Raw genomic sequence first — 26,850 nt, 5'->3', positions numbered from 1 at the left:
GAGCGAGAGAGAGAAAGACGGACACTCGTACCCGGCGAGACGGTTCTCGCCCACACCCGGCGCGAAACACGCCGCGAATGGGCGCAGAAACGAGCGTCGGGGGCGATGTTGCCAGGCCAATCTGATCAAAATGATTCGACTCGGTCGTCCGAGAAAGAGAGAGAGAGAGAAGAGGGGCTTGGAACGAATCACTTTGTAGGACTCCTTGGGAAAAGCGCGTTGCTCCTGCAATCCTACCGGAAGGCGCGGGAAGCCACGTGCGCCCGTCCGAAATGCATGCGTTGCTCGCAAGGAAAATCCATTTTCGATTTTCATATTGACGAGACTTTTCCTGTTCTCTCTCGATACTTTCCTCGACGAGTTTCACTCTGCGGAGCCTTGATACGCGACATGAGGACCTTCACCGAGCGATAAATTGACCGTTGGTCTGTGTCAGTCGAAAAGAAATAATTCTCAGGTATTTCTGTTCCTCTCTCTCTCTCTCTCTCTCAAACTATCTCTAAGCTGTAACTAATTTTTACACACGTGTAATACTATCCTGACTTTGCTCGGCATTAAAACATGCGCTGCTTTCTTTCAGTGGGACGTTATTAAATTCTGTGATGTGAAAGTTAAAAATTACAGAGCAAAACTGTACCTGTTGAATGGTGACACTGTTCAACAAAAAAATCACTTTTTTCGAGCACAAGAATGAGAATCATTCTTCCTGTAGTTTTTTGGACGTTGAATAAGATCCCGTTTACCAAATCGCTCTGTCATGTCACAAATTTGAGTAATTTGCAGTTACAAAAAAAAAAGGATTAATGTATTTTGGCATATTATAACTATGTGTGACGTGTTAGAGAAGTTTTATTGCAATCAGAATTAAGTATGTTGTTAGGATCTTTAGTCCTTAAAAAGAATTTATTGTGTTGATTATGATTAAAAAGATATTAACGATTAACGTTCATGTAGAGTCTTGCGGATGTTAAAATTAAAAAGTGTTCTTCATACAATTTAAGTTGAATTTGTCAACTTTGACATCGGGATCAGCGTCTAAAAATTATGGGAAATTATTATTTTCGTTCTTATGCTTTTTTTGCTGAACAGTGTAAATCGGAAAGTTATTAAAATTGAATAGCTGTTATTTTGTAGATGAAATGAATTGAACATCATTCCGTAGAAATCCATCATTTTTCCGCACACACACAGCGTATGTTATGCGCAAGAAGAATATACATTTTGTGAACATGAAAAGATAAAAAAACCTGATAATTCGGCTTTATGTGACTCACAAGTGACATAGTATATCCAGAAGATCGCATTGTCAGTCTGGACGGCCGTTTCCACGAGAGGAATTTACCTGGAATTCTTCGAAGGCGCGGTTACAGTTATTAACGTCAGAAAGTGCATATAATAGCTGTTCAAAAGCACCTAGAGATTACCCCAGCCCAGGAGTTCAGATGAGATTATCTTGAAAACATACATCAGCCGTGCAATCAGGTGGATTAATTAGTCCTTTTTTACAATATTTACTTTTAAAAACTTATATACGTACATTTTTCTTGCGTCGTGTGTCAAAAATGAGTTCTTTCCACGGTACATTCATTTCATTCGTTTCATTCCGCCCACTCGTTACAAAATAACAGTTATTTAATTTCAGCAACTTTCGATTGTCATCCTGCGTGCTTATGAGACTTGCGCAAGCGTTTGCTTTCCCGACGCAGTTTTAGAGAAACAACGATTATGGAAATATGTAGGCGAAGAGAAGAGAATAAGGATTGCTCTTTCAACACATTCGTGAATCAAAGCGTTGCGTTGTGGCGAAAAGTTTCTGGCCGGCGGAAACAGCGACGAGTCTCTTCCCGCAGCAGACAGGTCCGAGCGATTCGTTTCGCCGGGTATATCAAGTTACCGTCTGTACCAATGGTATCTTTTTATCTGTCTGCCCGTGTGCCCTCCTCTTTTCCCTGCTCGTTGCTCATGCACACGCTGCAGCATAGTTTATTTACTCGGCTGCGTCTGCGGCGCAATAATTTTCACAATACGAGCACGCAGCTAGCGAGAAGATGCGTTTTCGCTCTCCGCGATTGGTTTAGAAGTTTAGATATACATCTTCAACTGACTCTCTCGGAACACTCCGCGATCGACTGGACCCTTTAGCACGCAGACTGTCGTAAACTATTTATTTATCAGCGATTATTCAGCGTTGTAATTAATTAACCGAGAAACATGAAATGCGCTACGAATCGAAAGAGTTACATCTTCACGTAATTTGGCTTCGGTTTTTAACAATATTGAGAGCAATCTACATTCGTTTATGTTGTAACATTCGATATCTTAATAACCGAGCCTTGAATTAAAATTAGATTCTAACGAGAGTCGCTTCAAATTTGAAAATATATAACGTTCTATTATTTACCTACGTTTTCCGAGGCTTCACGAACAGCTGTTTGTTTTCAATGACACTTCCGCCAACAGAAATTGATTGGATTTCACGGAGGATAACGCTAGAAGTTGATTTTCCGTCAATTCTAAGATATTTCGTACTGCATAATGCGATTCGTACACCGATTTGTCGTACCGCATAATGAGGCTATTTTGTGTCTGTATTATTACATTTGTTTTGACGTGCTTGTTAGTTAAAAGTCATCGCCGACAGATTGCGAATCTGATCAAAATCTTAGCCAGACACGCGCGCTGCACTTATTCTTCTCCCGATATATAGTATGCATCTTTTTATGCAAAATTGCTCATTACTTTTTTGTTTCCTGATGTTAATGTGTTACGTACACGCGTACGGATAGAATATTTTGTCCCCCGCGAGGCAAAAGATTTGTTCATCAAAGACTCCGCTTTTCTTGCACGCAACAATTTCATTTTACGTATTATGTAAACGTAGCATTATATAAAGGCGTCTTTAACTCTTTCTGCGCATACCCATCTCGCTATCTCGTCGAAAGTCGGAAATATACTCTGTGTCACTTCAATATCGATCATCTCGTCGAGATATAAACGTTCGAAATTCGGTGTTTTATGAGGTGTTCCAGCACAACGCGGGAGTGTATTTGCGAAAGCGGAGTAACGCGTCGTTACTTCGATAATGCCGCGAGCGTTTAATCACGCGCGAAAGTATTCGCGCTCACCCAGACGCTGCCCGTTAATTTGCGTTATTTATTCGCGAACACATCGCGCGCGATTCCGTTCGACCGCAGGTATTCCGTGCATCGATCGTAAACGGCCGCATGTTTCAGTGGGGGGGCTACGCTTCGAAGCCGACAGCGTATTATCTGACGTATCAGAACGTGTTTGCTTACTTACGAAATGCCATGAATTTCCATGGCAAGAATGCAGCTTCGAAAGGCGTCGAGGAAAAAGTCCAATGACGGTACGATTGTTTTAAGCAGTGAGATAACTTTGTCGCAAATTTTTCTCTTGACCTTGCTGGATAGTTTATGTGTCTGCGTGCACGAGGGATTTCGATATTTGCCGAAATCAGACGTGTTCGGAATTTCATCGAATTGAGTAACAGAAATTTGAGACGATGACTCTCGCCTATCTCGATACCGTACATTTTTTATTTGTATTTTATCTTGATTGTTAACAGCCGTGCTTGTCGTTTATCATTTTCTTTATAATTACATCTTTTAATCTTTTAATTTTGTTGGTGTAGAAATTTCAATTTATTTTTAGAGATCAAAAGACCCATTTAATCAAATTTTCATACATTAAATCTCCATTGACAGAATTCATGTTAAAAACTGTCGAGAAAAATTCTTTTTTTTTTTTGTTAGAACAATAAAGTGTTAGAAATGCCTGCATTATATTTATACATTATATTAATTAAGGACAATTAATATATTTTATCTCTAAGAATAAATTAGATAGAGTTCCATAATGTAGAACTGGTTTCAAAAACCAGTACTTTGAATGTTTTTTTTTTTTTTTTTTTTTTATTACAATAGAAATAATTATTAAATTACAATTCGTCTAAAAATAAAAGTTAAATATTTTTTAGAATGCTAGAATTTCTTCAATTTTAATCAAATTAGAGTAAATTTGAAATTTTTCTCTTAAAAATCGCAATCGTCATATGGCACCAATCTCTGAGTTCCATTAAAAAACGTAGAATTTTTTAACAAGAGGATTAATAAAAAGTTCGGTTGCTTATTGTTAGCATGTTGCTTGTGGATAAAATATCTGACAATTGAAGGAACGGCCATTACTCAATACGTTGGTTAACGATGAAACACACGGCATTTCGGCTGACAATAACCGTTCAAGTGTTACGAAGTCGCGGTCTCTTTGTTAAATGCGGCATTGCGCATTTTTCATTATGCCCCATTAGACGCGCGATCGAACAATCGTTCGACAAGAACGTGTTCCACAAGGTGCACGCATGCGAGAGCCCTCGCCAGCAGATAATTTCCTGCCGTTGGGTCTGTGCAATCTGCCAGGAAACGTCGAAACCTCTTATCAGTCGCGCAAGTGGCTGGGAACGGCTTTTTCGAGTGAATTGCGCGGAAATCAACAAGTCAATATTGCACCTGATCTGGAAAAAGATGTTACAAAACCATGATTATTGCGTTAGAATTTTCAAGTCCGAAGCGCTTCAAATTTAATTACTTTGCTAATGTAAAGAGAAGCTTTGAGATTTAACTATCGATAGATATGCGAGTCTGTAAAAATACGAAAATAACACGAATATTTTACAATATATAATCTTATATACGTTTAATAAACAACTTGACAAAAGTTTACTTCAGTGGCAATCTAGAAGGAATAATTTAAAATATTTAGATAGTTTATAAATAAAAATTTTAGTGAACGTAAAATCCCTTTTGATTCTAAATTATCGTTCGTCGACGCTACTTGTAAATGATAGGCAGCATTTTTAGTGTCTTTAAACGAGCGAAAAAGAATTATTGACGATTTCCGCTGTAAGGGCATTCCCAACGCATATGCGTCCGTCCGACGTGATGACGCTGTAGTGCGTCGTGTGCATTATCGCGAAACCCTATAGCGATTTAATTCCCCGCGCTGTGGATTCTCGAAGAGATTCCACGAAGTGCATGGAGTAAATGCGCGAGAGTAAATTCAGGCGATGGCGAACCCAATCCCAAACGCGATTATCCAACTAAGCCGGTTGGCTCACCGTTATGCTCATTTTTTCATGAGGAAATATTTCATGTGTTGGAAAATTTGTTGATTTTCTCATCTTGCACTCTTTAACCCTACACGTCAAAATTTGATATTCTCGGGACATTTGTCACAGCTCGTTATTCTTATTGTAATAAAAATGCTAAAAAGATCAATAAATATGAGAATCTTTTAATTTTTTTATTAATGAGAAAAAATTTCACTCTTTTGTCGTTTATTTATCTTTTTTTAGGTTTTGCGACATTTTTTTTAGTGCAGATGCAACACTGACTTGTTGATTTCTACGTAATTCGATCGAAGAGTCGTTCCCAATCTTTGTGTGAAGTTTTAGAAATTTATTCTTCCACATTTGGATATTAAATATACTGAATATCTTATTATATAGATACATATTTTTTTAAATTTTATAATTACGAAGAAAACAGTCCGAGATACTGTTAACACGTCATATATCAATCAGCCTTATTTAACAAGTTAACGCGGCATGATTCTTAGAGCGCTCGGTATATCTTACCTAACGCTTAATTCCTCGATAGCTCGATGCCGAACGAGAAACTTCAATATATATCGCACAGATAGCAAGTGATCATATCGGCATTACGAGCAAACAAAATATATGATAAGACCCTCGGGACCTTCCCTTTTTTCGTATTTGCTTGGGTGCGTTCTCGTAACTGCATCATTGAATCGATATTATACTTGTGATAACTTCATTGAAAAAAAAAAATCAATCCTCCGATACATAATTTTTCTGATTTAAGTAAACATATATAAATATATATTTTTCAGTTGAAAAATGATTGAAGAGATTGGAACATGTTTCTTCGGTTGGAATTTGATATAAACCAGTTTTCCACGATGGATAAATTGACTATTTAGTGCCGATGCGAAGCAAACACGGTTCAGTCACCTTGATATTTGTCTGGACGATTTTTTCCTCCCCGGTATATGCAAATGACTCGAACAGTTCGAAAATAGCGACGTGCGAGTATAGTGTCCATTCATCCGTGTATGTTTGCGCTATTTCAGGCGACAGAAAGAAGGGAGAAACCGGCGAAAGAAGGTATAGATGAAAAGAAGAGGTCTCGTACCTCGTTTCGCGAGGAAGGGTGGAAGGGAGTTCGCCAATTTGCGTATCTCGCGCGCTCCGGATGCGACCGTGAACCGTAGCCCGTTCCACGTTGCAGTTCGTAAATAACTTGTCAATATCTCGCGACCGGTGCAAAGTTTTTATGCTTTTATCTGCATTAAAATACTTGATGAAGGTTGATGATTCTTTTACCCTTTAATATATCCGAAACGCCAAGAGTATACGTAATAAAAGTCGTAAAAATTAAATTTTAGAGCTTTCTCCAGATCTTAAGAAAGGTCAATTATTAGATTACCGCAGACGCGATGAATTCATTAATCGCAGGTGTCGCCAAGTACTGTTTACGAGACAAAATTAATTTAATGCATTTTCTTTACTCGCGCACCACGTACCGCGCTTGACTCGTATCGTCGTCTATTAATTTGTTGTCAATGCATTTTTTTTTTTTTCCCAAAATCAAGCGAGTCTGCGAATTTAACTTGAAAGAAATGGAAAGGAACGCACGCGCTTCTTTGTTGCACAGAATACCAGCGCAGTGTCTCGCTTTAAACTCTCGTTAGGATGTATCTCTCGTAAGGATCGTGTTTAGCACAACATGCAGGTACTGACACCTTTTCTCATGGAAATGGTGCTGGAGCCAAGGTCCGGGATCACCGGTTTTTTTTTTATCTCGACGGTTCAGGTCGATGTATCTTTATCGGCGGGCTGAAAACGAAATCTTCGACGAAATCTTCGTCGCCAAGATTTATCTTTATCAGTTCCGGATAGAAAAATCTTTCCTCTCTGTACATTTTTCTCGATTAACCGTCTATTTACGGCGGATTGCAGAAATCTTGACGCGTTTGTCTATTGAGAAAATTCGCGGCGATGATGAGTTTTCCATCGTAATCTCAACTTGAACGAAATCTCTGTTGCATCGAAGACGTGAATAACGGATTTCTTTTGCAGATAGTTTATACATTCTGGTATAAATTTCCATTAGAATCTTGATTTGTGAAACTGTGTTTTTTCCCGTAATGAATAATGTAAAACTTTACGATATAAGTTTCTATGACGAAAATCTTCAAATTAAATAAATGCAAATAGCAGTGTTTATCTTGACTTTAATTTTAATTCTGAATTCTATTATTTTTTTAACAAACATTTTTTTGTAAAACATTTAGATTGCGATTCTCTTTCGCTTGAAAAAGAAAATTGTAGGCATTCTGTTACAAATTTCCCAACAAGTAATATTGAATATTCTATTGGCTTTGAATTAAGATTTTCAGAAAATATGAGTATACATGTATTCAAATGACTAACAGGATTCGTTAATTACATTTTTTGCATAATCGATTTACGGAAAGTCTTATCTTCCATCGTTTATGTCTATTAGTGCTTAATATACAGCTTCGAAATGCAATTTTCTTTTACTCGAGGAAAATTCTCTCATCGTTATTCATTCGCTATAAATTTATACTAATTAATTATTCAAAATATAATCATTGCGTCTCGAAGGATCGAGGATAATTTTAGACAAGGAAAAAATTGCTCTCCTGAAGGTTTCTCGACTTTATTTCAAGAATCACTTCGTGCACCTTTATATATATATAGTTAGATTTTAGAGAGAACGCATGGAGATTTTAGGTTTCCAGGACATACTTGCGTACATACGTCTCGCGATTCACGCGGGTGTTATAATTGACCGTGGGAAGAGACGGAAATAAATGAGCGTGGTCCACGGTGGAGTTTACCGGCATCGCGCAACAACAATATTTCATCGCCCGTGCGGATCTCTATTGCCGCTGCCGGCTGCTTTTCGAAGGCAGCTCGTAGTCGGACCGTATATCGCCTCTCGTATGCTGACGTACGCGCGCGTGTAGGTATGACCGGGCACGATAAGCCACGCTCGATTAACGGGCGCTGTCAAAATCTGACTCATCGCGGGAGTCGCGGCCGACTAACTCGTCGTAACTTTCACCTAAATCAACCATTTAATCGTGCCAAGACTCTTCAATTTCTAATTATGTTTAGAAGATGCTGAACAATCGAAAATGGGGGCGGAAGTGACTGAAGGCAGGCGAATTTTATTCGCGTTCTTGGAATTTTGGAAGAGAACAGGAACTCTGAAGTGATAACAAATCACATTGAATGTGGAAATTACTTCAAATTAATGTTCACTCGATTAATGCGTGGAGCAACTTACTTTTTCTTTGAATTCTATTTTATTCCGTGATGGTTAATCTTGCTTGATCATAATATTCATATATTTGATACACAAAACTGTTATAATTATTACAATAAATATGTAGTTATTTTGTAGATTAATATAAGCTTTGCGAATACATTTTGAAATGTGTTTTAATGCATTCCGATTTGAATGTCTATACAATAATATAATATAAATCAAGATAAGGAAATAATTTACGATATATTAGCGATGGGATAATATATATTATACAATGCACGCGTGTTTATAGATTTTCTCCAAGCTTATGACTAATGACAGTCATCTTTTGCTATCTTTTCATTATTTTTTCAATATTTGTTAAATCTATGTTATAAGTTTTAACATTTTTGTAACGTGATTATCACGTTTAGAAAATTTATTACACCGGTTATATCTACCACAAAATTTCTTTGGATGTATCTAACGAATACCTTTCTCACGTGATAAAATTGTTCTGATCTCAAGTGGTCAACACAATAAGCATCAACGAAGACAACTAGAAGCATAATTCTGTTTACGATGTCAGGAAATTGATCGAACTCAGCGTCGCTAATGGGTCCGCTCTTATTCGTTGCAGACGGTGCAGCATGGTTTCCCGAACAAGCCAACCGCTCTCGCCTGGGATCCGAGTCTGCGGCTGATGATCATCGGCACGGCATCCGGCGCCATCAAGGTGTATCCTTTTGCTTTTCTTGCCTCCCCGTCTCCGTCTACCTCGCTTTCTTCCCGTTTGGTATTTATAATCTGGTTCCCCGAGGCGCAACCGCCAGGACTCGATGACGCGCGTATCGATCTATTAATCCTCGAGAGGCTTCGTTCCTCAGGAAGAGAGAAAAGTAAGAGAGAAGTTCAAATAGCACGTGTCGCTTGTTGTAAAAATTGTTACATTATCGTTGGAGGAATTTTTGTATTATATTACAGACGCGTTATATTTTATTTAATTTTATTTAAAAGGAACGCTTTGAATCTTTTTAGTTACTTCAGTTAACTCACTAAACGGAAAATAAATATTCTCCGTGAAATGAAAAGCTATTACCGCCGTAAATATCAGGTCGGTTGTAAATACTTGTTATGACTTTTCGTATTGCCGCAATAGGAAAATCTGTTTCGTGGTGCCGCGAGCGATTGCTTAACAAAGGCTCTATAAATCACTTGCGGTATGTTTTACAAACCTACATTCTGCTCAGAGTGAGGCATTATTGAAGAAACATTAAATCACACTTAGAGCCCACGATAGCGTTCGCGTGTAACAATCTCGCATTATGCGAACGCATTTGTTCCTAATTGAAGAATTCAATGCGGCATTCTCTCTAACTTACTTTCTTTAACAACTCGGGGGGGAAAATCGGGGTCCAAGTTTACATTTCTCAATTCTAATTTTACCAACTTCTCGGAGAACCGGGTTAGACAACTGTCGCGCTGAACTCGTCGATTAAGAGCAACCGCGTTTGCATAATGCAGGATTCAGTTGGCGATATCGATTGTTCGCGAAACTGCACATGCAGCGTTCGACTTCGTAAGACTGCTGGCCAATTTTATTACAAGTGTTTTTACAAGAGAACGCGATATTTCGCAATTATTTTATGTTAAGAAGGTCGCTATCTGTGAACGACGAAAGATTGAAGTTTTTGACAATTTGACGATATTATAAGGTCAGCCCGAATTCGCTTCTGCAATACTTTTTGTTGCTCTCGTTTCCCGACCTTGTCAACGCTTGCTTCATTTATATACACGCACGCAGAAATTATCGATTTCAAAAATACTCAGTATCAACTAGAAATTGCCGTATTGTAGTTTGAAATTATCGCCACACAATTTGCAGCTTTTCAAAGTAATATAAATATAAATAAAGCAAACATGAATGTTTATTTGGTTCAATATAAATTTATATTCAATATAAATGGTTTATAAACAATATATTATATGTGACGAACTTATACGCTACGAGCTTATATTTAAAAAAATCAATTTTCTAAACATCTGCGCGCGATGAATTGTTCAAAATTACATGTTTTTAAGTATGTATTTGATTTTTACACAATTCTTGTTGTTTCGTTACTTAGTTCCTGTTATTGAAAGTTAGTGGCGGTCGTGGCGCAGAGAGATGTGCGCTGGTTAATGAGTCGAAGATCCGAGTTTCAAATCCAACCAAAAGTCGCCGGATTTTATTCGATCGTCACCTCTCGGAAGGTGTAATGGCAAACCCACCGAGAGTAGTGTCAGACTGAAATCGAGCAAAACGACTGTGATGAATATCGAAAACTGAGGGGATAAAAGTGAAGAAAGAAATTAGATTTCCTTACGCTGATAATGAGTCAAATCGAAAAGAGGTGAATCTCTTGGAGTTCTCGATATTTTTGCATATAATACTTTGCCCCGAAAAAATTTTTTTATTTGATACATAATAATACATACGTATTATGAAAAAACATTATGGAATATGTCTCTTAACAAGATGACTCATTAACATTAATCAACGCATTTGCACTAGTATCATATTATACGCGCAGAGCATTATTGCAAACAAACGATTAAAAATCAATTCTCTAATCAAACTCCATTATCGACGAAGCATAAACGTTGAAATCCAATCGTTGATTGATTTAGTACAATAGAAAGTAAAAAAAGAGCTACGTGAGAAAAATGACACATGATCCGAGAACTATATCCTGTCGATTCGCGAAAATTTGTGAGTTTTTATCTCGTTCGTAGATATACTATTAAACGGGATGTTAGATCGTGGTGAAATAATCAACACGTCAGCGAGTCGGCAATTTAATGCCAGTTTAATACCGTAACCGCGCGTGCACTGTCGGCAGATGCTTCCAAGGACTACGTAATCACCAGATAATCGTTATTATTTCGCAATAGATATACGTATACACGATTATCTGGACGGCACACCTCGTCGTCGCGTCGGTGAAACCTTTGGCTGAGCGTAACGCGTTTTACAAGCGCCTACAACTATATTTGAACCTAATCACGAGCCTCTTGAATTCTTTCCGTAACTCGAAGCAGCTCGTACGGCGATACTTTATCTAGTTTTCCGTTTTTAGACTCGACAGCTTTCTACGAACCAGCAGGCTACGTATCGCTGGAATGGGCTCGGATTGATTGAAAGAAGAAAATGAGCACGAAATTTTTAACTAGAAAAGACAATATTTGTAAGTTACACTATTGCGGTTGCAGAAAATATCGATCGAAAACCAAGAAGTAGGTGACATCTTGTGCTAAATAGGGAATGCCACGCAACGCTAAAATTTCAAGTTGGCGAATGAAAAGTCTTCGTTGATAAATACGTATAAACATTAAAATAAGAAAGATGATTGGGTAAAAATTTTTTCGAACTCTGCAGATTTATTGTTTTTCAAGCTTTGTATATATATTTTTTTAACAGAAAGTTACGCAAATCAATCATTTTGTCAATAAAGATGCATCGAAGAATTTAATACGAGTATAGTTCAACCGACCTTATTTAAGAATTAGAGAAAATTTATATAAATTTAATCTTTTCAGTTTTTTAATAGCAACTTGTTAAAGAGACAATTCGAATCATTGTCGAGCCTTCTAATTGTAAGGAAATTGAGAATAAAAATAAAATCTAGGCTAATTCTTCAGCACTCATTCAAAGTAACTTACCGATTATGCAACTGTCCATTGACATAACATCCCAATGGCATAATAAATTTGCGTCATTCATCGCGCGACTTACTATAGAATTCGCAAAGTATGCGATAACATTTGCGCTTACGTATGTTCAACAGCTGTTTCTTCGAATGATGAATTTCTACGTCAGTCGATTATTCTAAGTCGATTATTGCCAAATTCGAGGTCCGAGGGTCTATTCTCTCGAACGCTGTGTGATACAGGTTGTTTCTATGTCGGTGTTTTACATATTTATACAATATTATGTAAACCCTTCTTTTCTTGGAATTCCTTAACTCAAGCACCAGTTTTGGAAGGCCAGGCGTAGAGTTCTATGGACAACATTCCGTCGAAAGCGGTGAAAATGCCGTCACGAAGATTGTCGCACTGCCCAATGAGGTAAGATTGATATTTAATTACGATTACATTTACATTAAATAAGAACTATAATTTTCGGAATCGATTCTTTATCTCGAAATCGCCGCTTCTTTATTTACATCGGGAATTGAATAGTTGAATAAATTGTCTGAAAAAATTAGACTGTGTAAGATATAAGAATCTCGTTCATTGATCAGTTTTCAATGTGCATTCTCTTATTATTATTATTATATTTACATGTATCATATCGTGCGCACCTCTTATATGTTTATGTTGAAATTATTTTTTGCATATGCGTTGTTTAACGATTTGCGTAGAAAGGTGCTAACTTGCGGCAGTTCCGTTAAAATCGCAAGCATCGCGCCAACAGTAAGTAATGCGACACCGTGTTCCGCTTATACGGTTGCCAGCGGGTTGCATAATCCCGTGCGACACTCCACAATGTGTTCACGCACGCGTGTACTGATAAATAATACACGGGTGCAACGACATCGTGACGATGCGTCGCAATTAATGCGGAATGCAATTAAAGCCACGACGTAAAATGTGGGAAGAAAGACTTTCTTCGCGTTTCCGAGTTCAATTATCCATTTATCGCCAGACACGCGGGTAAACGTTTAGCCGATGTCATGATAGTGTCGATAAAATTATCTTAATATATTAGATTTAACACTAGGTTTTCTAATCGAGTATTTTTTTAAGTCTAAGTGGCTTGTTATAACTACGATGATAACTGTATTGTTATACGTCTAAGAGGCTTGTTACAATTATAAGATAATAAGGTAGATGATTGATGAAGTAATTACATACGATATAAGAGTTATGGATTCGTAAGTGCGCAAAATTTGTATAAAATTATATGCGTGGATAACTTATTTGCAATATATAATTTTTCATAATATTGTTCGAATCAGGCGTGGCTTTTAATTGAATCGCACTTTTGGTCTCACGATTGTACAACAGCATAAGCAGGAACGTTCGTTATCACGATAAGCGGTCCCAGGTAAATCTCGAGGCTGATAAGATAGCGCAGCTAGTCTATGATAGAGATCTAAAATATTACCTTTTATTCAATTTATAAATTCGACCTATTTATTTTGGCAAGATCTTTTATAATTAACTTTGAATTGTTTCCAAATGCAGTAATAAAGAATTTTTATATTATATACAGAAAGGATGCTTACATTTAGAAAGTAAATCAGTAATTTCAAGTAAAAACTGAGTGCAAGTGAACTTATGTGATTTTACGTTTGCTTTGAATTTTCGCTTTGTGTATTGCGCGCAATAGTTGCAAAATCAGAAAGGTACGAGAGTTGAGGAGTCGTGAGAGATGGCGAGATTACGCGAGTATTTTCTCCGTGTAATAATAGTGATAGGAGAGGCCAGCAGCCGCTGTTGATCTCGTTGCGCGGCGTTTTTATTACTTCCGTTATGTCAAGGAACACACGCGAACTTTCTAAGATAAAAACCGTTGTTAAAACTTATATAAAATATTAAATGCAAGTATGTATGAAAGAGAATATAGTAGAAAGTTTGAAACATCTCTATTAAATAATGTTCTTGAAAATAAAATGAAAGATATTTTTGAGGATCCTTTATGCTCTGTGGAATATAATACTTCTTCATTCCGACAGACATTTTATGATCTGTTTGGTAATTTGCAGGGTCGCGTGGTGTCCTTGTGCGATGACAATTCATTACATTTATGGGAGATTAATGAGAGTTCCGTGGTGGAAACGAAGACGTTGTCGTTGGAAGGGAAATTAAAGAAGATCTCGGCGATGTGCCTCGAATCCAGTGGGGAACATCTCTTGCTGGGAACGGAAGGAGGCAACATCTACTTGCTAAACTTGAAGACTTTCGTCACTCCGGAGAATATTATCTATCAAGATGTCGTGATGCAGAAGTAAATAATTACGTTATCTATCGTTATCTAATTTGACTTGAATTTTATTTTCTGTATTTTGACCTAAATGCTATCAAGATTATGAAAAGTATTTCGCTTGTTTTATTACATTGTTAATCTTATAACAAGATTTTATTGTCGCAATTCTACAGGATAACGGATAAACCATAAAATTCGATTATTCTGATTGTTACAAAAGAAGCCAAAGAAACTTCGAAAAAAGCTATTTTATTTAAAAGAATAAAAGAATGTAATAACTTTGGGTTTTGTACTGAAAATTATTTAAGACCAGAAAGAGAAGAGTTACTCTATGTCTAAAATCATTAATCTGTTTTTGTCGCACAGCGTCCCGGAAGACTACAAGATAAATCCAGGGGCGGTCGAAGCCATAGCCGAGCAGCCAGGGCATCCGGACAACATCCTGATCGGTTATAATCGAGGTTTGATGGTACTATGGAACAAAGCTACTCCGGGAGCTCAACAGGTAAGCCTTGTCTTCGTTACATCTCTACGTATACACGATTACACTTTGGCAAATGCAATAGTCATATGTTGTAACGCTTACATGCTTTTCGCAAAACAACACAGTGTGGGTCAATGTTTAACCCTGCTAGCCCATTCATTTTTAATACACTGATTAATCTTGAATTTAAATGAATTTTCATACTTTTTATATTTCTCAATGTTGCTATCAGATAAAAAAATCTCTATCTTATTTTATAAATATATATTTAAGAATGGAGGACTATAATGAATCCATGAAGTTAGAAAAAGTTATATGCGAAGATTATTAGACTAAAGTTAAAAACTGTGTGCATCTTTTGACTAATTTTCTTATATAAAGAATCTTACATTAATATTTTTAATATAGATATATCTTTTTACTCTGGAAAGTTTTTTCCCGAAAAATGAATTGAGAATATAATTAGTCTTAATCTAATAACTTTTATCATTCTGCCACAAAGCTACGCGGAGTCTTGAAAAATAATTGATTAAAATGGAAGCGAATGGAACAGCAGGGTTAAGAACGAATTGTGAGATGGTATCGCTTGTTCTGATTGTCGTTTGTGTCTTTGGTGGTCTTTGGTGGAACGCGCAGCTGATGGGTTTGTTTTCGCGTGCGCAGACCTTCGTCTCCACGCAACAGCTGGAATCGGTCCACTGGATCTCCGAGAATCGTTTTGTCTCATCGCACAATGACGGTTCCTACGCGTTTTGGAGTCCGGGTAGCGACGCCGTGCCGGAGCCTACGACACTTTACGGGCCGTTTCCGTGCAAGGCCGTTAACAAAATCCTCGTATATCCTACCGCGGAGTAAGTCACTTCAGGATTGTATAGTAGGGGAACGGGGGGAGGGGGGTAGCGCCGGACGTTATTGAAATTCAAGTATACCGCGTATCTATGGCCATTGTTTAAACATTCTGCATATGTCGAGATACGCAGAAGGGCATATTAGAATGTTTAAACAATGGCCATAAATACGCGGTTTACTTGAATTTCAATAATGTCCCGGGCTACCCCCGTTCCCCTATCTCCCTTTCTTATTACTTCACGAATTCAACTGAGCTTTTCCGTAGACACGGCGAGCTCGTGCTATTCTCCGGTGGTATGCAACGTGCCAGTTATGGAGACCGACATACGATCACTGTCATGACCAAGGAGAAACATTTAGTTTTCGATTTCACGTCTAAGATCATCGACTTTTTCACCGTCTTCCCTAAGGAAGAGGAAGAGAACAATGAGAGCCCTGCCGGTCCGGAAGCGCTTATAGTGTTGGCCGAGGAAGAATTGGTAGCTATCGATTTGACCAACCCCGAATGGAAAATGATGGCTCTACCCTACCTAGTATCTCTCCATGCGAGCTCGGTGAGTACTCTGAAGTAAAAAGTAGCCAAATTGTGGAAGATATGCGATATAAATTTTTTCATATCGTAGGTGACTTGTTCCCAACACGTGCCTAATGTACCCGAGGAACTTTGGGAAGCGATCGTGGCGGCCGGTAAAGCGCAGACCGAGCATCTTTATTCGGACAAATCATGGCCCATCGACGGCGGCCTCCTCCTCTGCCAGAAACCGGCGCATCCTGACAAGCCTAGAAACAAAGAACTGCTACTTACTGGACACGAGGACGGTACCGTCAGATTCTGGAACGCGTCCGACGTCGCTCTGACCCCTTTGTACAAGTATAATTCGTCGATTCTGTTCACCGGCGAGCACTTGGACGTTCTCGAGCAGCCCCCGGAGGACGACGAGGATGAGTGGCCGCCGTTCAAGAAGGTGGGAATCTTCGATCCGTATTCCGATGATCCACGACTTGCTGTGAAGAAGGTTCTTCTCTGCCCGTTATCCTCGACATTGGTAATCGCCGGCACAGCCGGACATATCATAACTGCTATTATCTCTGCGGAACCGACCAACAAGGAGATAAAGGCCGTAACAATGAACATCGTCAACGATCGCGACGGGTTCGTGTGGAAGGGTCACGATCATCTGCCGCCGAGAACGACGAGTATATCGTTCGCGGTCGGATTTCAACCTCAGAACCTCCTACAGCTGTACCCACCGGCCGCCGTCACGGCATTAGCGTTGCACAGCGAATGGGGATTACTTGCTGCCGGTACAGCGCACGGACTCGCGGTCTTTGATTACACCAGGTCGAAAGCCGTCAGTGTTAAATGCACGCTTAATCCAAATGGTATGTGAATGCTACAATAAAACGAGACAACTTTTTCAGCGGCTAATACAACTTTGATATCGATAGGAAATCTTTCGTTTCATAAGTTCTATTTTAAGTAACTTTCTACATGTAGTGTAACTTTCTAAAGATGAGAATAAAATCTAGAGAGTGAAAGATTTGAATACTTACGTGGATATTTAAAACATACACTTCTATTTAAAGTTACTTTGTTGTATCAATATCGTAAATGAAAATGGCTGTTTTAATGTTTTACAGATCTTTCCGGTGCAGGCGACACTCCTATCTCCCGGCGGAAATCTTTCAAAAAATCCCTTAGGGAATCTTTCAGAAGATTGAGAAAGGGACGTTCGCAACGTCGAGCAAACGCTAACAGTCCTACGCGAAATACCGCACCGGAGAAAAAGAAAGACAGGTGAGTTTAACAATTAGATCAAAAAGTACGAAGGAAGCAATGTGTAATTATTAAACTTTAATCCCAGCGTTGCCTCCTCGCCGAGTGGCGATCCATCACCAACAGAATTGAAACCAGTGGAGAGACAAGTGGAAGCGAGGCCTGTTGACGACGGTCTAGGCTCTATGGTTCGGTGTTTGTATTTCGCCAGAAGTTACATTATTAGCCGTTAGTATTTATTTTTGTAAATTGAATATTAGGGACAGGCTGCAGAAGTGACTTAAATATTTGTTTACAGTACAAAATACAACACCCACACTTTGGGCGGGCACCAACAACGGCACGGTTTACGTCTTCACGTTGGCCATACCGGCCGGTGTGAGGAGAACGGAGGAAGACGTCAACTGTACACTGGGCAAGGAGATCCAATTGAAGCATCGTGCGCCAGTAATCGCGATCACGATCCTCGATGGATCCAGTGTACCGTTGCCGGAACCCTACGAGGCCGAAAAGGGCGTGACGCCCGGACCCGATATGACTTCCACGCACAGAGTTGTGATTGCCAGCGAGGAGCAGTTCAAGATTTTCAATCTTCCGTCCCTGAAGCCGTATTGCAAGTACAAATTGACCGCGCACGAGGGATCCAGAGTGCGAAAAACGGGTTTCGCCAAGTTCTCGTGTCTCGTCGAGCCAGCGGGAACTCACGAGGAAACTTGCTTGCTTTGCCTAACGAATCTTGGCGATTGCCTAATACTGAGTATACCGGAACTGAGAAGGCAGTTGAATGCCGCTGCGATCAAGAGAGAGGACATCAAGTCAGTATTTCTGTTTCTTTTTTCCTTTGTATTTCGTATCTTAATGTCGAACGTTTGCGAATTGACCATGTATGTCTTTCGTCTTTCAGTGGTATTTCTTCCTTAATATTTACGAAAGCCGGAGAAGCGCTGTATCTTCACTCGAGTTCAGAACTCCAACGAATTTCCCTGTCAACCGCGAAGATGACAAAGGCGTATTGCGCGCTTAATTTACCACCACACGCTAGATCGTACGTGGAAAATGCTAACGAGGTCGCACAGGAACAAGGCGTTGTCGAAGGCGTACCGGAAACCGAAGGGGAGACACAGGGAAGTCAACCACCGATAGCGGCGAACAGAATTATCACGGAAAATGGCGTAGTGGGTACCAGTGAGTATTAAAAACCTCCATATATTTTGACGTGAGTAATCTAAAGATTCTAAAGCAGTGATCGGATTTTTGGCTGTTTTTGAAGCAAAGCACGTTTTAATTATACATAATTATGTGACTTGTCAAGAAACGGCAAGGAAGGGACGAAAGTTTTAACTAAATCCGATTGCTGATCTAAAGAGACGAATACATTTTAACATATTGCAACAGAATACATCACCGGCTTCTGTGCAAACCCGATTGTGTATATGTGTAACCGCTTGGCATACCTTGTATAACCCGCATATACATGTGTGGCTTACCCACGTATTCCGATCCTAATCGCAACTGAACCATTATTACCATTTGTGTCAATTAACGAGACAGTAGGGAATGTTCTTATTCGTAATAGTGCCGTTTAGTGTCGATGTGAACGCATGTCTTTTAGCTGGGGAGGAGGAATCTCCGAAGGAACCATCGCTGCGACCGGCTACCAGTAGTATAGATGTAAACGGGGAAGACGACCGTCAGGATTTAAGTTCTATCGGAGATATTACGATCGACAGTGTTAAAGATCATTTGCTGTAAGTTCAGTTGTAACGTTATCAGATATTTTATCTATTATATTATTTGCTTACGATCAGTTTTGTTTTAATCGTGAGTTTAGTAAATCATAGTTTTTAGTTAATATCACGTCACGTACATATCTATATATTTAATTTGTGCAAATCATATTTTTTACTACGTGGCTTGATAATTTATTTTGCCGCTATGTTAATTTTATTGATTAACTAGCAATTCGATGTACATGCCATTTTTTTGGCAGTAACAGTCCACTTTTCAGAAACGCGACGTCTTCCGAAGATCTCCACAATCGTTTGGCAGGACTTAAGATGGAGGTGACTTCACGCACTTCCGAGGTATCCACTCAAAATCAGTCGTTGGTAGTGAAAACGACCACCGTGGTTTCGCAAACCACGAATAGCACGACCGCTAATGGCGAGGTCGAGATGAGTCAGGCGAACGAAACGCAACACGTAAACAGTGAGTGAAATCGCAATCGATCTAGACCTGTGAAATGACTATTATGCAATTTAGATCTACCATCTGATCATTGGACTGTCAGATTGACGTTTCGTAAAGAGATTAATCTTTAAGTGCACTTGCAATAGTTTTTTTTTTTTTTTACACACAAACGATTTAATTGCGTGAGTAATCGAGTATTTTTTAGGTCAACATATTTCACTGATTTTTCAGGATCACTAATCGACAGACTCGACGGATTACGATTCACACCGTTACTTTACATTGTATAGTTAATCTACATTTCGTCTTTGTCCACCGACGCGCTTTCGATAATTTTCGTTTCATTTCTTCCGTCCTTACATTATTTGCATTCATTATATTCTTTCTTTTATCATTGTTTTTTGTTTGTGGCGTTTGTTTTATTGCGTAGGCACTACGGTAGAGCGAGAGATACGCAGTGGTATCGAGACAACAACGACACACGCTACCATCACTCTGCCCCCGAATGTCGAGGTCAGCAAACGGCACTGAATATAATTATAATTAATTGGTGTCGGCCGTTACACCTCGATATCAGTCTAATGTTAATGCTCTTTAATACCTTGTCGTGCGTCATTAGTCAATTGATCTTCCGCTACTAAATGCACTAGCTTTCCATTCATTTATTTTTGTTAATTAATTCCTCGCTCCTCCCTTCATGCGATATTCATTAAAAAACTGACTAACAACATTAAAATGAATGTAAAACGTTTAATTACTAACCAAGTAGATCCTTTTCTACTAAGAGATGTCAGAGATGTCTATCGAGCGATAAATAAATGTTTAAATATTACAGATTAATGCCGCGGATTTGGCCAATTTGGAGGTCACTACGACTACAGTGACCACTACTACAGAAAGGTCCAAGGCGCCGTTGGCTAGGCCTGAGGAGGTCGGATCATAGGCCTGTTCCATATCGTTTCTCCATGCTGACCATGCATCGATTTCGCGCTCCATTTACAGAGCCATCAATAATTAGTTACTCTTACCGAATAAACGTGTACACAGCGGCGACATAGATAGGATTTATATATCATAGATTTTTTAAGAAATCTAGATTTCTAACTCAGCATTTCAGCGACAATCACTTGCACCGCGCGAGCGACGAGTGATCAATTTTTAATACAAACTACGCATTTCATTGACGTCTATATCATTGTATTCTATTCGAAAGTGTTCCAAATGGATAACTCTTTGAATTGACAGGGAATCAATGATTTTTAACGAAAATAGGCCTAGAAAATGTTTTATTTATCATGGGGCGTCATGATATAAGAAATACAAATCCTCATTGTGCTTTTCTTTACAGAGGAGATTTTTATTAATTGATAAATCGAGATAAGGCAGTTTTATGGAAGAGTATCGTATCAAAATATCCAATTTTAGAATAAATTTAAACGATTTTGGTCACGAGGATTGATCTATCGTTTTACATGGCCAATTTTAAGTTGTTTATTAATTTAATGATGAATCTGGTGCATGTTGTATAATCAGCGTAATCGTAGACTTAAAAAAGGAAAAATTACTAGTTTACCGAGAGATAGGGAGAATGATGAAACATCACAAACCATGAATTATGGCAGCCTTAAATCTACCATTATTTTATATATTTTTAATTATAAAGACACGCGACATCCGCAGTATTTGAAACGTTTCGAGCATCTCGTTATAGCTTTTTCGCGAGCAGAAGTTTGGTGCGATATAGAGATGCTTCGAACAAAAAAAAAACGTAGCTACTTAAGTAGAGTTATATATTTGACGGACAAAGCGAGGAGATTAAGCATGGCAAATTTGAGGGGAAAACATCTGTTGGCAGAGGGAGAACGCGTTGAAAAGTATATTTTTTATCAATGTTGCTTAATCGTTAAGTTTTCCTCTCTCTTTGCGTTATCGAGGAGTGCGTGTCACCGAATTTTCGAAAAAAATCCTCGAATACTCGGGAGCGCTTAACGTATTACATAAATACCGACGTAGTTACTTTATTGTTGCATTTATCTGCAGTCTTTTTTTCTAGACGGAATAGTCGCATGGATAATCTTCAGCGATGGGACTATTGTTGCTAGATGCGTTTCTTGATACTTTATCAATTTTTAGAGATATACTACATATATATATTATAGCTTTTTTTCGCAGCAAATTGCTATGTTTCGTAGCTTGTCTTTTCGCGGGAGTACCGATTATATTGAATATCTTATAATTTTGATCTCAGTAGGATTGTCACGGGAATGATGATTCGTATTCCGGAAACTGCAGCTTTTCTTAACCACACACGTGCGTCGATAATCTCTTAATATCGTACAAAAATGAATCCGAAGTGCGAGAGACTGAATGGAAATGTGCCCTCCTACCGATTCGCATTAACTTACTTTCCTTTACACGAATAATACGAACGATCAAAATTTTAATTGGTGAATATTTTAACTTTAAATACACATATCAACGGTATCATCGATTATCCTTAGTGCGATAAGTTTTAATCTATATAGATAAGTTTTTTAACGTCCGCCTCTAAATCTTTTTATCGGCAAATCTATATTGAGTTAATCTTAATCTTTGAAGCATAATATATTGTCACATTTCGCACATGTGTGTGTTTGTTCGTGCTTGAAAAGAAAGAAAAGTGTATCTACGTGTTGAGATGGATTTTAATTTTTATCGCTAAGTGTAAAGTGCTATTTTTTAACGGTTCTTTATTTTATCAAATCGACGCCGAGCTTGCTGAGATACTCGCACTCGTAAACATTGTAAATTGTTTTTTACTTTGATAAAGTAATGTATAGTGTACACAGAATGAAATTGAAACACTGCCCCCGAAACTTTTTCCTATCCGACACTGTTAAATACCGATTGTAACATGTCATATATTGAATGCCTATTACGATGAAATATATAAGTAATTATTAATGTATTTTCTATTTCAAATCGTGCTATGTTGTTTATTCTCCTAGATCGTCTTCTGGCTATCCTTAATATAATTCCTTTTATGCCGCTTGACAATCTATACGATTTATGATAGAATATCATTATATTTTAAAGATAATATAAATAAAATAAATCTATTTTATCTGAACACCGTCCATTACTTATAATAGCTGAAGTTTTACAACGTTTATCGACAAAAATCTGAGTTTGCTTTCGTGTCACGTAAATGAAAACGTGTTGGAAATTGTTTCATTAATTGCAAATTAATATGTAAGACGTCTTAAATATATAGTTCCTGATGCATAATAACCTTTTAACTATGTTGTCTTACCATCAATACTTCTTGACAGTTTATGGATCTGAAATCCAGAAGAATATATATTATATATTAACTGCACGTGGTTTCGCAATTATTGTAGCGTTTTGATAAAGCAATAAGCAAATTATTAAAGCAAGAAATAGTCGCTTGTAAAAAAATTATATCAGTATTGCTGCTGAAAGTAGTTTTATTGACTGCAATAGAGAAATGAAGTGCGTTATTACATCAAATTGCGGATATTAACTTTAGAATAGTCTTATTGTATATTATTGATTGTTCTACGATTTATTAGTATTTGAGATCATTTATGTATATAGATTTCCTCAATATTTTCTAAAAGGGTAGGGAGAAAGGAATAAAAAAGTAGGTACGAATTCTCGATCAGTAAAGAAAACTACTGTGGCTGAGCTTTATTTTCTCGCTGAGGGGGTAAAAATGACCTCAGGTAATTCCTGGGTTAATCAAGGAAGCATCGAAGCAAAAAGCAGTAAGCAGAGCTAGACACGTACAAAAGCTACGCTGAAGCATGAAGCATTATGACGATTGTAACATTTATTTAAATTTACCCAAATAGTAGCTCTTTAAATACTGCTCCGCGTGGAGTATCTCCTCGCATGGATGTTCACTAACTTCCCTGTGTAATATATCGAGAACGGCCTTCACCGCCTCAATATCGTACATATTCGCGAGTAATCTCTCCCTGAAAGGTCTCAGTTTTTCCACAAGCTGCTTATTCTTAGAGATAGATCCGATATGATCTCGCAGGATCTCATTATATGTCGGCCAATCGTTCTTGCATGCCGGACAATCGCAATCGAGAAAGTAATCCTGCAGTATCTTTTGCTTCCTCTCGGATCGTTGCATGTGCGCGTAAACGCCACCGTAGCTTGTGAATATTTGATCCCCGGGACGTATAGGTGTCAAGGCACGCGTGATCATTGTCAGTCCCTCGAAATGTCGAAAAGTATTCGGTGCGCAAGAGTGATTGTACAGACTGTGAGCCACATATAGGCCTGAACCCGACACAATTCCAGGTTCTTGCTGTATCTGTAAGATAAATATATTATCATACAACTTGAGAAAAAAAAGTCCTGGATTAATTTATATATAAATTATTTAATAATTGCATATATGTAATTTAATCCATTTAATATTCTCATATTTTCAAAGCTGTATAAAGAGTACATTTAAGTAGCGCAACGGGTTTGATAATGAATACATAATAAATTTAGAATTAAAAGAGGGAACTCACTGAAAAGCAATTAGATGACATTATCACGCAGGCACGAAACATTATACTCGCGCAAAACTTGAGCTCGGAAAATTCGCTGATATCCTTCAAGTCATCAATCTCGTATCTCTTGGGGAAAAATCTTGTCTGCGTAGCTAAAAGAATTACCGCGAGCGCCGAGATACAGGCGAACGCGCTGATTCCGATCAGCGGTCTCGTAGTCATATTGGTAGCGAGGCTCAGCGCGGACCGGCTGCTAAAGCTGTCTAATATTCCAGTATCTGTAAATCCCGCCGTTCTATTGTCTGCGATAAAAGGGAACAAAGGGGTCATTATGCGATTATCACCAATCCAATTACACATTTATTTCGAATACAATAGTACGTGGTACCTGAATTGGATTCCGCCGTTTTCATATCTTGCTGCAGCTCTTTAATTCTGGTTCCATTCTCGGTCACCACGATCAACAATCGAATGATCTTGGAAATCATTCTTATCTTATCCTTGTCCACGTTGAGCAGGTTCGTCAACAGCTTTAGAATTGGGCATTCTGTCTGGTGGCATGTTTCCCAGGCCAGCTTCCTGCAATTCTCGGAGCAATACTGAGCTATCGGGCATTGCGGGCATGGTATTAGATTGTAGCTTCTGGATAGACAATAGTGGCAATGCGTGTAATACCTGTAAACAACGAGAACGCTAATTTACTTCGAGCGTTAAGGAAGAGAATGCAGTTGCGCGAAATAACATGGAAAAACTCTGTCTTTACATTCATTTTATTCCCGTATAGGTCAACATATTTAAAATCATCTCTTTTTTAATTCTTTTTCTCATATTATTGACTACTACATTTTGCCAAATTATATTCCGTTAACAAATTCTGTTATATTTCTGATGGCATTCTATCGACAAAATTTACAGCAGACACTTTCAAAATTTGTTCCCGACAGACTTGGGTAATTAACGCACCGAAATTCGACCAAAAAATAAACACGACAATTAGGGTTCCTCACCGTTCCTCGTAGATAACATGCGCGTACGGATCTTCGATGCTGACTATATCGCCAGGTTTAAATTCCCGTGTAGCCACGTAGTGTCTGCCGTATCTCTCGGAGAAGGATATGACGATGCCGTCGCTGATTGCAGGAGCTTCTCGGCTCGGGCCGTACGTTAACTTGGAAAAATCCTCCTCCTGCAAATATCGCGGCTTCCGCGGAGGGATCTTCGCCGCATAATGAAGATAATTCTCATTAGCTATCGCGCCCTGCTTCTTCGGAATCTCTCGATCATTTTCTAATATTGCCGTCCCGTTGCCTATGCGCTCGACGCTTTCTGATTTTGTAGTTCTCTGATGATCGGCATCCTCCAGCTGCAGCAGCCTTTTTATCTCCGTTATCGCTTTGTCGCCCCTGTCCTTCAAGTTCCTCTGCTTCTCTTTTGGATATCCATGAGACAGAGCCGCGTCAATGTCTATCAGGCATTCCTTGTACAATTGTTTCCTGTACAAAGCGGCGGATCGGTTCGCGTGTGCGTACGCCATGAGTTCATCGCTATCGGCGTACGCTAAGCTCAGGGTGTAACATTCAATTGCTTCCAGGTCGTCGCCCATTACAAAATGTTGATTGCCTGAAAATTTGCTCGTTATAATTAGACAAATGCATTTAGTGGTTTGTACGTTAATTATCCGGGAAATAAAATACGCACCTTCCTCTCTGTATCTGACGGAGTCTTCCTCGTTTTTCGTTACACCGTGTAGAGGAGGCATCTGGGATCTGACCATATTTTGCAAGATGTGCCCGACGAGAGCCTCGCACTCTTTTTGCAATCCATATCCAACGTGCGATTTATTATTTTGCTTGAGAGTCAATACAAGTTCCTTTGCTATCTCCATTATTCGTGTAGATAATCTTTAAGATGCTGTTGTATATGATATACTTGAAAAATATTAGTCAGAATCTTTTTCTTTCTTCTTGTACCCTACATTTGCCACTTAATAAATTACATGCATAACATACACTTATATAAAAAATCTATATATAAAAATCTAAACTTCACAATAAATATCAAATAATGAAGAAAAAGTTAAACTTCCTTGTTTAAAAACTTACTTGTAATTTTTATTTATGTGACACTTAAGTTTTTGTACTTATCACTGAGATTTTAAATCTTCATTATTTTATGTCTGATATATTAAAAGTTGATATTGCAAAATGTATATTTTACGTAAACGCAGTGAGAATTACTTTACAGATCACGATACTCAAAGTTGACCTTAGACAGTAACTGAATAAGCCATGAGTGGAACATGTACTGAGAACATTGAAGCCGGTGAAACTAAATTTACCTCAAGCCGGATGACAGAAAAAGACTATGCTGTGCAGGAATTACTTGGGCACTCATTGTACGCAAATGACTGATCGAAAGTAAAAACGTAGATAAAAAAAAAACAAATTCTCAATAAGTGAGCATTACAAATGTACAATCGCTGCATTTATACTTGTCATCGAATATTTGAGTTTACTTTAGTTTAATTATAGAGTTTAATTATAAAAATAGATTTGCATGATTCTATTTCTCAATGATTAATTCGACAAGAGTTTGTTACTTCTCAAAATCTTGAAACCGATTTTTTACAAGTTCGCACTTGATTGCCTTAATGTTCTAATTACGTGCAATATATATAAGTATTAATATAT

The 26,850-nt window shown here is 38.3% G+C and overlaps 2 protein-coding genes and 1 long non-coding RNA gene across 11 annotated transcripts in view; 2 read left to right on the top strand and 1 right to left on the bottom strand.

Annotated features, from left to right (window-relative positions):
• L(2)gl (LLGL domain-containing protein l(2)gl) overlaps positions 1 to 22,593 on the top strand; it is a 24,675-nt gene extending 2,082 nt beyond the window's left edge. Inside the window, exons 2-16 of one of the 5 annotated variants that reach the window (XM_071784390.1) lie at positions 9,016 to 9,113; positions 12,392 to 12,482; positions 14,126 to 14,367; positions 14,713 to 14,851; positions 15,494 to 15,681; positions 15,945 to 16,233; positions 16,303 to 17,062; positions 17,321 to 17,477; positions 17,545 to 17,684; positions 17,755 to 18,271; positions 18,361 to 18,641; positions 19,069 to 19,204; positions 19,447 to 19,664; positions 20,077 to 20,159; positions 20,482 to 22,593. In XM_071784390.1, coding sequence (XP_071640491.1) covers positions 9,016 to 9,113; positions 12,392 to 12,482; positions 14,126 to 14,367; positions 14,713 to 14,851; positions 15,494 to 15,681; positions 15,945 to 16,233; positions 16,303 to 17,062; positions 17,321 to 17,477; positions 17,545 to 17,684; positions 17,755 to 18,271; positions 18,361 to 18,641; positions 19,069 to 19,204; positions 19,447 to 19,664; positions 20,077 to 20,159; positions 20,482 to 20,589 — 3,447 coding nt within the window. In that variant the 3' untranslated portion in view covers positions 20,590 to 22,593. Of the gene's footprint in view, positions 1 to 9,015; positions 9,114 to 12,391; positions 12,483 to 14,125; positions 14,368 to 14,712; positions 14,852 to 15,466; positions 15,682 to 15,944; positions 16,234 to 16,302; positions 17,063 to 17,320; positions 17,478 to 17,544; positions 17,685 to 17,754; positions 18,272 to 18,360; positions 18,642 to 19,068; positions 19,205 to 19,446; positions 19,665 to 20,076; positions 20,160 to 20,481 lie in introns of all 5 variants that reach the window. The other 4 variants (XM_071784389.1, XM_071784388.1, XM_071784391.1 and 1 more) reach the window with 4 other exon arrangements.
• On the top strand, positions 5 to 3,913 carry LOC139816728 (uncharacterized). The gene is made up of 3 exons (XR_011733066.1): positions 5 to 457; positions 1,163 to 1,482; positions 1,643 to 3,913. It is a non-coding gene; the product is annotated as an uncharacterized lncRNA (long non-coding RNA).
• Positions 21,687 to 26,850, bottom strand: LOC139816711 (SET and MYND domain-containing protein 4). Of its 5 annotated transcripts, XM_071784401.1 has the most exons (8): positions 26,263 to 26,849; positions 25,859 to 26,071; positions 25,168 to 25,780; positions 24,549 to 24,835; positions 24,179 to 24,462; positions 23,493 to 23,973; positions 22,939 to 22,966; positions 21,687 to 22,683 (listed from the first exon to the last, which is right to left on the bottom strand). In XM_071784401.1, exons 2-7 carry the CDS (start codon positions 26,043 to 26,045, stop codon positions 22,959 to 22,961), a joined length of 1,860 nt encoding a protein of 619 aa, XP_071640502.1. In that variant the 5' UTR covers positions 26,046 to 26,071; positions 26,263 to 26,849; the 3' UTR covers positions 21,687 to 22,683; positions 22,939 to 22,958. The 5 variants fall into 5 exon arrangements, with proteins under 5 accessions (XP_071640502.1, XP_071640501.1, XP_071640499.1 ...); XM_071784400.1 differs by having other exon boundaries at positions 21,687 to 22,966; positions 26,263 to 26,846; XM_071784398.1 differs by lacking the exons at positions 21,687 to 22,683; positions 22,939 to 22,966 and having other exon boundaries at positions 23,479 to 23,973; positions 25,859 to 26,131; positions 26,263 to 26,850.

The sequence above is a fragment of the Temnothorax longispinosus genome, chromosome 7, assembly GCF_030848805.1.
Source record: "Temnothorax longispinosus isolate EJ_2023e chromosome 7, Tlon_JGU_v1, whole genome shotgun sequence".
NCBI classification, from domain to species: domain Eukaryota; kingdom Metazoa; phylum Arthropoda; class Insecta; order Hymenoptera; family Formicidae; genus Temnothorax; species Temnothorax longispinosus.
Note: the sequence above shows the minus strand (reverse complement) of the source record. Positions and strands in the feature narration are given on the sequence as shown.

Bases quoted from the DNA above. Each gene is read 5' to 3' on its own strand.
- LOC139816711 (XM_071784398.1), bottom strand. From the start codon at position 26,045: ATGGAGATAGCAAAGGAACTTGTATTGACTCTCAAGCAAAATAATAAA. The intron at 24,836-25,167 runs GTGAGGAACCCT...CGTTGTTTACAG, and splicing joins CATGTTATCTACGAGGAACG to GTATTACACGCATTGCCACT. The intron at 23,974-24,178 runs GTGAGTTCCCTC...TTTATCTTACAG, and splicing joins TGTCATCTAATTGCTTTTCA to ATACAGCAAGAACCTGGAAT.